Genomic DNA, 12,254 nt, shown 5'->3' with positions numbered 1-12,254 from the left:
TATTAGATTAAAAAACAAAACAAATAGTTTATTTAACTGAGAAATGAAAAATTAGTTAAATTTTAAACTTATTTTTGAGAAGGCATATCTCGTTATAAGCCGGGATACTTGATAGAGCTCAGACATTCAAGAAGAAATTAATTTCGCTCCTTTACTACTCTCCCAAAAATTAAAATTTTATGCATGAGAAGCCCTCATTAAATTAATAAAACAGTGGCCTCTCACTCAGGCTGTACTCAACATTGAATTTTTTTCTTACTGCACAAGGATCGGATATTATGTTTGAAGCTACAAACCTCTTGGCACTTGATTTTCCAACGTATTTAAATTATACGGCACTCACGTTAAAGCTAGTTTATTGTACTATAAAGTCGTTTAAGCCATTTATCCTAGAAGCAGTATCTACCATGATATTTATTAAAATAAATTGATTTATAATTCGGACAAAATCTCATATACAACTTTAATATTTATATATCAATATCATGAAAACTAATACTCCTACAAAGATAAATATCATTAACTACTTTATAGCACATTAAACTAGCTTTAATATGAGTGCCAACAGACAACTGTGCGTCTCCTGTACTCCTGAGATATAGTGTTGCATAAATCAAACATTTTTCTGAACGACTACAAAATCAATATTTTTAAATTGATTTTAGCAAATATCATGAAAACTACTATCCCTACAAAGATAAACGTCATAAACTACTTTATTGGGCATTAAACTAGCTTTACTTTGAGTTCTGGCAAACATCTGTACGTCTAGTTGTTTCTGAGATTTATTTTCCAAAAAAAATTCAATAATTGGTTTTTCAGTACACTTTTTTATGAAATGTTGCCTTTTAAAAAAGTATATCTCGGGAAATATTTAACGTAAATATCTCTTTTAGGGATCATATTTTAGAAAATGTACTCCTATTTAAATGATATATAAGATTTTAGTTTTGTAGGTAGTTTTAGAGAAATGGAGCTTCGACAGACAAAAATTTATGCAACAGGCACCCCAAATATATTTGACAGACTCATAAATTTTAACTAGTTACTATACATAATTTTCAGTAAAGTAAAAAAAAATTGGGCTGAAGTAACTGACTTTTCTCTGCTCTTGGGGTCTTCGTCTATGAGTGACTACTGCACTGTTAGATATTTTTTCATTACAGTAACAAAACTCTAATAATAAATTAATCGAGAAATAAAAGTGAATACTTACGGGTATATCATTGACGTGGAAGAGTATCTGAGCAGGAGGCCTCGACGGCGCAGTTGAGCAGTTGGCACGAAGGGTGTCCCCTAATTCGTGGCGCTCCTTATCGGTTTGAACCACTGGACCACTCTTCGGCAGCTCTGCAACAAAAGACTTCTGTTAGGATAATTGGCTATCTCCTGGAGTAGCTAAAATATTCAGGGCGTCTCCCAGGAGCTGTTAGTCTAAATAGTTGATGACCTAGGGACCAGGCCCGAGATTACCGACTTAATGTCTAGGAGGAAAGGTTTATAAGAGGAAGGAACAGATTTCCAGCAAGAACTTCGATTATAGAGTGTATTTATACAATATTGCTTTATAGAAATGGATTGTGTTTATTTAGTTGACATTAATACTAAATTAAGAATAATATGATAGTTATGAAGTAGGAACTTAATTTATATCTAGTGGGATACATCAAAATTATACTGTGACTGGATTTGAGTCCCATGAAAAATCCAATAACATCCTCTTAAAAAACCGAAATGTATGAAATTGTATATAAAACACCTCCTGTTGGTAAATTGAGCCCTAGTTCATTTCTGGCGAGTGAGAATAATGTGGGGCTAAGGATACAACCCTGAGGGACACAATTGAGCTGTTTATGATTTTGTGGTAGATCACAGCCAACTCGAAACTTAAAATGACGATTAGTGGGAAACTCCCGATGAAGTAGGAAAGATTCCCACCGACGTTAATTTTTGAAGGATGACTGTATGGCTTATACTATCGAATGCCTTCATCATATCTAAGAATACTGCAATCACTTGTCCGTTGATAAACGCATATTGGACTTCGGTCTCTAAGTGACTAAATGATCTTTTGTGGATCGTCCTTTGCGAAACCCAGACCATAAAGCTTGAATTACGTCATTCTTTTCTATAACACACATCATTCTCTTGTTTACCATCCGTTCTATGACTAGTCAAAAAAAAGGGTGGTAACTGTTTGGTAATTATTTATCTTTCCCATGTTTCAATATTGGTATTAACGCCGCATCTCGCAAAGTGATTGGAAACTTCCCAACGGACCATATGTAGTTATAGAAATCGAGGAGCCAATTAAGGGTGTTACGTGGATGATTTTTATTCATGTTCTAGTTAATGTTATCTGGACCGGGCGAAGATCCTTTAACGGCATTTAAAATATTTTCGAGTTCCTACAGCGTAAATGGAAGGTTGTATTGTAAAACTGTATTATAAATGTCATTCTGAAATTCAGTGGTACCCGAATTAGCATTTTTATCATGATTTACAGGATTATAATTATTATTGGCGCGACAGACCGTGAAGGTCCAAGGCCTCGCGCGATGTACTTAGGAAAAACGAGTTTCAAGATCTGATATTCATAGAATGGGTTCATCACTCTCACGCCTATTTGTCCGAGTGCCACCCATTGACTAACGGGCCTCACAAATGCCTTGGGAAAGGCTGTGCGTGAGTTTTGTATAATTATATGCTTGAAAAAATCTCGTATAGGGTCGGGGACTCGAACTCGCAACCTTTGGGTAGGCAGTCAGACGCGTTGTCACGCTCCAACCGTCACCCCACAAGATTATAACTTTAGATGAAAAAAATGTGAATTTATTAGAAACGAATTATGAACTGTCCGATAGTTGTTCATTAACTAATATGATGTAACGGGGGTACGACAGATGCAACACAGTAAGTCCATAATTTTCACATGGACCCCAAGCCACATTTGCATTATTGGTAATGAGCTCGCAGATAAAGCACCTAGAGAGGCACTCACGAACTGCGGTGCCTCGGTTTTTATCCCGATCAGAACTCAGTAGACCCCTTTAACTACAATAATTGGAAAGATGGCAGACCAAGAGGGATGAAAGCTCTCCAAGTAAATTATAAAGAAATCAAAAGAGTAGTAAAACCATTGTCTACACTCTACTGTAACTGTTGCAGGGAGGAAATTGCTCTAATCCGCTTGGGAATAGGTCTTCTCACACACTCTCACCTGGTCAGAAAATATCCACCTCCAAGGTGCGAATATTGTCAGTCCATACTCATGATTAAACATATTTTTTGAAGAATGTACTCACTACTTACCAAGAAAGAACAGGATAGGACTGACCCCAAATTTATCAGAAGCTCTCACATATGAGGAAGCCAAAGTTACATTAGTGATTAAATTTTTAAAATACATAACCTTCCTTCTAAATTATAACTCCACTTTGATTTAATTTTATCTTTTCTATTTATTTACATTTGTGTGGATCACTTTTTTTTTTTACATTTTTTGAATCACGTGCATATGTGTTTTAAGAAATGTTTGTGTGTGATTGAGTAAATAGTAACTTAATCATAACATATTATAGACGTTGATAACCAAAAAGTTTTACGCCTTTAAACAACAACAAACAACCTAATCGTGCCAAATTTTATCGCTCAATTTATTATATATGGAAGTATAATCGGACCTTGTTTGAGTTAAATAAAAAAGCAAAACTTAATACTGAAATAATAAATTACAACTAACCACTACAAAGTCAGGCGGAATAATGAAGGGCTGGGGGCGGAGTTCAGGTTAAATAAACATTTTGAATAATAACGGAGCTTATTCTAGATAGATTTTTAATAGTTACTCTAGACCACCGACTATACTATTCCTAGAAAAAAAATGTCTAGGGTTTATTGGTTCTTTTTTTAAAAATTGGATTTGAACTTCCATACGTTAAAATTTTTTTTATTCTGAACGTTAGATTAAATAATGGAAAAAATATAAATAAGAATCGACATAGGGTTCGAATCTGACGGTGTCAAAAAGAAATGCAATATCAGGAACGTATGATTGTGTTTAAGATGATTTATTTCAATAATTTATCATAGTTGTATACTTATTTTCCAATTATTTAACTCATTTATCAGCCGATGTTCATTTACGAAGTTATTTTTTAATTCACTCATTTTATTAATGATTTATTATAGATTTTATTGGTACCGAACCGTAAGTAAACTGCCTTAAGGAGTACCTTAAACCTTGATATTACACGTTGGCTTTACCTTAATTAATTTAATTTTAGCCAACAAAGTATTTTTTGTAATTAGAGAGTAAGCAGCAAAGAAAAAAAAGAAAGCTGTAATGTATAAAAATTATGGACAAATGTCTAATTTTTTTCGGTCTCGTTGTGAAGCAGCAACCAGCAAGAGACCAGCGGAAGCATTAATCTTCATCAACCTACTTTCTCCTTAAATTAATTTTTTTATGTTTCTTTTTTTTAGTAAACAACCGTATTTTTTTTTCAACTGGGTTCAAAAAGAAAATCATTACTCATTTGTGTAAAACAAGGTTTGATATACGCGAGTAAAGATATTAATTAAAAAGAGGAATTATGCATATATGCCTTTAGTATATTTCTTTATTATTGTTGTCACACTTGAATTAGTAGAATAAAAAGGTGTATTTACCAGTGGGATTTTAAAGTTTATTTTTTTTAAAGTGGCCAGCGTTCCAAATAAGTGGACTTTTAGTAGCTGAATATGTCTCAGGTCAATTTTTAGCGACATATTAAGATAGCTAGAATAGTAAACTTCATAATTTTCTATATAGTTTTTCCTATATATGCTTTTTGTATTAGTAACAATCATAAATAAGCCTCATATCCTGGATAATAACGACACACATTAATTCAACAAACAACAACAATATTTATTTTAAAAGGATATCTTTATTATGTATGAAATTAGATAAGCTAATTACAATATAACAGTAAAATTATATTATAACATTAAATAAAATTTAAATCAAAATAACAAAAAAAAAGTTTGAAATTAATTGCTCCTTGTTCTATCTCGTTTCATTTTTTTCATAAGAACTTCCAATAAAGGCATTGTCAGATACTAAAGTAAAAACAACCTTATTTATTAGTTATCAATACAATTATATAGTATAAATAATTTATTTCACTATCTGGCATTTACTTTTTTTTTTTAATTTTCTTAACTTGCCTTAATGTCAAAAATTTAAAGACAATATTTATAAATCCATCTAATTTTTTTCTAGGACCGTTTGGAGAATGTCTTTAATTTTGTTATTTTTTTACAAGAATTTCCCCAATTCGATAATTCGATTTCTAATTATGAATTGAAAAAAAACAGTCCAATAAATAAATATTTTAACATTATTTTGTTGATCTATCTAATGTTTCCCAGCATTATTAAGTAAGTAACAATTCTTTAAATATAGAAAAAATAAATAAATTTATAGCTATAACAAATTGATAAGAAAAATAAATAAATTATAAAAGCTAAAAAATATTATTCAAGAGCTATAATTAATTTAGCACTTTTCCTTAAGATGCTTTTCAGAGTATTTTTTTCTCTTATACTTCTTTTTTTTTTTTTGTTTTATTTTTAGTATATTTTACTAAGAACTAGCTTTTTATGTATATATTTTTTATTTTAAAACTTTATTTATTGATAGATATTACAATCTGCCATACCGCTGTGGGCAATAAGTAATAGTGATGAATGATCACATTCATACTAATATAAAATGAAATAAGAATGAAAAAAAAGTACATAAAAATAAATAATATCTCTCTTAAAACATAAACAAACAAAAGGATTAAGAAAATCAAACTATGTGCATGAAAAAAAAATTAATCTCTGGTCACATTAACAATCATATATAAAATATTTACACAATCGACCTGAAGATCCCTGAGCCCACTCTATCTCCCACGTGTGAGGGGTAGAGCAGAGCTCAAAAGATCCCAGCGCATCTCTCTCGCCGGATCACTAATAATGAGCCAGTGGAGACTGAGCAAGTGCGCTAAAGCCGCCAACACTCAACTTGAGTAGAGAATCTGACTATTGTCGGAGCTCCAATTGTCCATTTTTATTTTACAATAAGTCTCTTGGCCACTGCCGTTTCAACCTTCGAGGTGGGCTGTAGGGATGGGTGGAGCCACATAAGGATTGAACCAAATGATTAGGATGGTTAGAAAGGTTTGAATGAAATTTTGAGAATTTGGGTGGTATGAGGTTCAAGGACAAAAGGGATATGAAGGTCATGGTGTATTAATCTGTTGGAAACGTAATAGGGTGCATTAACTATAGTTCTAAGGACTTTGGATTGAAAGGATTGGATACGTTTGACGTTCGACGGTGTAGCTATTCCCCAAAGTTCTAGTCCGTAGGTCTGAGTATAGTCTTATAAATTAGAAGTTTGTTTTCAATCAGAGATGAGAGGTCCGGCTGAGCAGTCGGTATAGTTGGCTGAATCCTCTGTTGGATTCTTGTCTTTTAAGTCTAGTATGTTGGTTCCAGGTGAGTCTTTTGTATAAGATGAATCCAAGATATCGTACTATGTCGGATCTGGGTAGAGGAATGTTAGCATTTTATAACTGAAAAGTACTATCTAGGATAAAAGTTAAAAGCTTATAAAACAAGCATAATAACTGAAAAGGAGGTAAGCCGGCCACGTTGCCAGACTTGATATGAGAAGGTGGTTCAGAGTTGCAAAGTGGATTCCAAGAGTACACAAGAGAAGGGGAGAAACACCAGTTAGAAGACGGCGAGATATGATAAATAGAGGATAATATTTTGTTCATCTGTTGTGCTACTGTGGCTAAAAATAGATGGATTCAAGCAATAAAGAACATGTAGTAAATTATCATTTATATCCAAGTGTTTAAATACAGTATATCCAAGTGTATACAGTAATATCTAAGTGTTTAAATACAGCATACAAAATATTGTATTTTTTATGTATTATATTTAATTATAGAAAAATTTTTATTTTATTTTAAATTAATGTAAAAAAAAAACTTAATAAATGAAGAAGTGAAAATTTTGTAAATTCTATGTGTATATAAACCAGACTTATACCTTCCAACAGAGAGAATTTTAGTTCTTTAAAAAAGTAAATACAGCTGTTATTATTATATAATGTAATAATTGTAATGTACCTATACCAGCTAAAGTTCAAACATCTTTTGTGATCCTAGTTGAAGTTGGATCGGCAGCAACCGAAACGCAACAGAAGAATTACAGACCGTTGAAAATCCTTAATATTTTATATTATACATTTATATACACTGTCCGATTTATTATAAAAATCATTTTTATAAATAATTCCGAATAAATAAATATTATAAAAAGAAAGAGGATAATATCTTACAATTTGATGATGAATAAGAATTTACGGTCCTATATCCAATTCCCTCGACCCAGATTCTTTTCCCGGCTACTAGGGGATAAGTTATTTAACTCAGTTAACTGGAGTTGGAAAATAATCTCGTTTGTAAAAAGAGCCATAAATCCGCAAGTTAGTAGCAATGGCGACAGAAAGTAGGAAAGAGGTCTGACATATTGGGAATTGTGGGTACACCACAGTGACCTCATGGTCGGACGGCTGTCTCGCAGTTTTTGTGCTGTAGTGCCTAGTGTTTGTGTAAGTATTTATTAGGGGAGATGGAATGATTACATAAAATAAAGTTTATCACCATGTATTATAGAATTTACAGAAATTATATTTTATCCGGAATAGAAATGTATGATGCATACATTTAAATATATGATGATATATTTAGTTTAATAGTGATGATAATAATGTTTCCGCAATTTAATCAATCCACATGTTTAAAGTTTTTTGTTCATTTTTTCATAAAATTATATTTCTATTGGTCCTCTCATTATCTTTAAGTATTCATTATATATAAAGTATGGGCAATACAGGAATAAGAGGAATTAATAAAGGATACTATAGGACAAGAAGTCATAGGTTTACGACGAAGGGTAAATGTGATTTGGTGGGATTTATTGGAAATAATTTTAATCCTCTAGCTTTGGCACCATTCTTCAAGGGTGGTGATGTGGGGTTGGAAGATTTGGGATACAATGTAAGGATGATTGTTGATAAATGACAGTAGACATGTGTCATCGGGATACGTGGTGAGGATAGTGTTAGGATGGGTTGGGATGTCAGCTGTGAAAACTGTATAAAGGCTAGGACCAAGGATACTACCCTGAGGTACACCATTAGACTGACGGAATAGGGATGAATACGCACTGTACTTTTAAATTCAATCCTAACTTAATAAATTGAAATAATTGACAAATAAGTATTAATAAATAATTATATATACAATATAATACGGAAGATATATAGTATATAATATATAATATGGAAGCCCTGGGCAAGGGTGTTAACAATAGGTAAAGTTATACAGTGTAAAGCATAGACAGCATTTGGATGGATAACCACCACTGGGGATGACTACGTTACCCTGGCACTCAGGCCATTATGGAACTGCATGAGAAGGGCCGTTTATTTCCTTGCCTTTTTGATTTTGTTCCTACCAAGATAGGAAATAAACAAAAAAAAAATGATAGTTAGTGGGGGGTGAAAACACTCTGGGCGGTTCTAAACCCGAACAAACGCCAACTGGCAAACGGGGTGCTGCAGCAGTGGGGTAATGCGCTGGGCTGGCGCATTCCACTCCTGCCCATAATAAAAAAATTAGGAGAGGGGGGTTATATTTAATTTTAATTGAACATTAATGTTTGCAAAGCATAACTGTGGGGCACCCAACGCTTGGATGAGCGAATTACTGAAGGGGCTGCACCTCGTCAAACTGCATCTGCCCTGGCGCCTCCTCAGCCTGGTCCATCCTAGGTACGTCATTTCTAATATTTACTAATATAGCAGCAGTTAAACAATTAGTGGTCAGTAGTACGATGTTCTCGTACTAGGATATCCGGAAATCCCAAGTGTACTTCTGGATGTCCCAGTGCGGGAATATCTGAGCATAAACGATGAGAAAAACTGAATTGATAACATTCTGACGGAAAAAATCATAAGAAGGCATAAGAAGTTGTCATAGAGTAAAATGTGATTCGGACCACACTCTGATTAGAATACAATTCTGTCCGAAGCTGAAGAGAAAGAGAAGAAAGATGTCCTCTGCCTAGCTGGAACTGATCAAACAACGCTGGGTAAATAAACATCTACCAGGACAAAGGGAAACAAAATAATCAGAACAGCAAAAAGAGAATGCCTGAAAGAAAGACTACAAGCTTTTATAGACAGCTTACAGGCTGGAAATATACCCAAGTATACGGAGAAACACGCGAATGTCAGGAAAATATGCCAAACAGACGATTTCCAAAGAAAAGATACTCCACAATAACCTCAATAAAAAGGGAGCTTTATTATCTCGGTCAAGGCTACTCAAATCCCGAAGAAAATATAAAAACCAAAAGCTATGGTTATAAATTATTTGATAAAGCCAGTTCTGAAGCGATACCCCTAACTAGGGCTCTAATCAGATTAGATAGGTTTGAAAGCTAAGTCCTCCGAACAATAACCGGAGAACTGCTTGTGGAGACTGACCAAATTATCATGGTATTAAAACAGGGAGGTTAACATGGGCGGGGTATGTGGCTCGGAGCAATCTAAGACTCTTCTACACAACAATGAATGCCACTTCTTGGAAGGAGACCACGTGAGAGGCCGAAAATCAATGGATGGAAAATCAAAAGATGCTAAAGAGAACAGGAAAGTAGTAGCCAAAAATAGGCAGGCTATGAGAAGGCTGGTTCCAATTTTTGTTTTTTTAATTGTTGATATAACATATATTTAATCACATTACGTCATATTTTAAATTAATTAATTTATGAAACTTTGAACCATACACCTCTAAAATGTATATTTTGCCATGTGGAATTATAAAATTCTTATTAATCATCCGAAAATAAATATTTTCCATAAAATATAGCAAAAGATAAAATATAAAAGAAAAAAAATCAATGATAATATAAACATAGAACACTAATATGCTTATTACTCTTGATTGTGGAAGCTTGTACTATTGTTCCTCAATAAAAAAAAATATTTATTTTTTCAACAGTAGAATTTGTTTAACAGTATACTATTCATCAACAATTTTCTTGATAAAATGCCACTCGTGGTACATTCCGAGAACAGAACATCAAAGCATATACAAAAATATAATATTTTGAATTGGATATACTATCTTTGATCATACCCAAAAAGAAAAAATATATATATAAATTCTCTTTGAAAAGTCACGAGAGGCAAATTGTTCTCTTAAGTGAATTAACAGAAAAAGGGCGCAATGGATAAAAAAAAAAGAGAGGAAAATGGATTCTTGCGAGCTGAGGTCGAGTGAAGTTAAAAGCAAATTGAGATGTTTCTTTCATATTTTAATTTAATTTGTGTTTCTTTTGATATTGGACTGTGTGTAAGGACAGAGTTTCCGTGGGCACGCAATTAAGAAGTTTTTCTAAAGACACATTAATATAAAAAAAAAGGATGTATTATAAAAAGAACGTAGACTGAAACAGAATTTTTAAAATCACTTACAATAATTAGCTGTTATATGTTGAAGTAATACCAGGCACATCATGTCAACTTTGAAACTTTCCTTTGAAAAAAAAAAAATTAATATTTTAAAATAGTGCCTGCTATACATAGAATTTAGAAGTGGTCCTTTGGCCAACAAATTCTTGGCCCAAAATATTTCCCTTTCATGTAATATCAATATTTGAAATGCTAGAAATTTTATTTGATGGAAAATTATTTATCCATACAATCTATCGAATGAAATGTGTACAAAATGATAAATTTAGACTAATAGTATTAATTTTCAATTTATTATAAAAAAGCCACGAGAAAAAAGGAGACGAGTAGATACTAACCACACTATTTTCCAAAGTGCCTTTACGTTAATTACACTCAAAGTTCGAATGAATACGAAAAATTTCTTTCTGGAAACAAATATTTAGATAAATATAGTAGCATATTTTTAGATAGATTTATTAAATAAATTTCAAAACAGATATATTAGACGAAAAACATTTTTTTTTTATAGATATAGCAGATAAAAATAATTAGAAGAAATAAATATTATTGTGTTTAACACATTGTTAGTAAAATTCAAAAAATACCTGTTTTATAACTAATCATGCACATTGGTATACACACTATTAGTTTTAGAAACTTTTCTAATATTTTTAAAGCCCTAAAGCAAACAGTTGTAAATAGTAGTAAATTTATGTTAAAAAGTATTCTTTTACTTCAAGGATAAAATACATTAATTTATCCTAAAAAACTCCGAGTATGTCCATTTTAATTTAGCATGAATTTTAAAGGTCTTGAATCTACCTCTATCAATGCCTGATCGTTTATTTCACTCAAAATTTGAATGGATACGAAAAAATAAAGGTGTTTATCAAAACAATACCAAATTTTTTGAATATATATATAATACACCAAAAAAAAATTATATATATACGAAATAAATATTATTATTATGCTTACCAGATTTTTCGTAAAATTTATAGTATTTAATAAGTCTTGACTCAATTGTACAGCATGTCAAAACTAATAAAAAAAAATTAAATATTTCTTAACCATAACATTAAACATTCGAAATTTTAAAAAAAAAGTTATTAAATGTTTTTTTCTATTATTAAATTAGATATTTTTATGAAACCTATTACATATTAATATGTTCATGTTATTAATATTATATTGTTTATGGTTCCCTACAGTTATCAGAAATCGTTCATTCCCAATCGGTCACGATTCCTGATGAAGCTCGGAAAAGTTGGTTGAAACGTTTGTTAGTTTTTTCTTTTTTCGTTGTTTCTTATTGATTTTTTCTTTAATTTAGTGTACATTTTGTTACTACCACAAGGAACATCTTACTATGAGTAATTAAATACCATCAACTAATAATATTTATACAAATAATAATAGGAATACTAAAGGAGGTATACTTAAAGGAATAAAATAGTAGGCGAAGACGAGGTATGCCAAGAAAAATCAGAGATGATGTGGAGGAATCATTGATGAAATATGGTCTAAGAGAGGGATAGTCCTGTCACAAAATAATAATAAAATATTTTAAATAATTTTATGAGAATATGGTGGTTAATTTTGAACCCCAATTACTATTAAGATATATGTCATTCCTAAATAGATAGTGCAATAAATTATTTAGACCTGTTAAAGTTCATGT

General features: G+C 31.8%; 1 protein-coding gene across 1 annotated transcript in view; it reads right to left on the bottom strand.

Moving 5' to 3' along the window:
• The window catches only part of LOC106689285 (uncharacterized), a gene marked incomplete at its 5' end in the record, with an annotated part of 268,764 nt that overhangs the window by 65,510 nt on the left and 191,000 nt on the right, over positions 1-12,254 (bottom strand). Inside the window, 1 exon segment of the mRNA XM_067046853.1 lies at positions 1,217-1,350. Within this exon segment, the coding sequence (XP_066902954.1) occupies positions 1,217-1,350 (134 nt within the window).

This window comes from Halyomorpha halys, unplaced genomic scaffold (assembly GCF_000696795.3).
Source record: "Halyomorpha halys isolate HHAL.00 unplaced genomic scaffold, Hhal_1.1 Scaffold1319.1, whole genome shotgun sequence".
NCBI lineage: Eukaryota > Metazoa > Arthropoda > Insecta > Hemiptera > Pentatomidae > Halyomorpha > Halyomorpha halys.
Note: the sequence above shows the minus strand (reverse complement) of the source record. Positions and strands in the feature narration are given on the sequence as shown.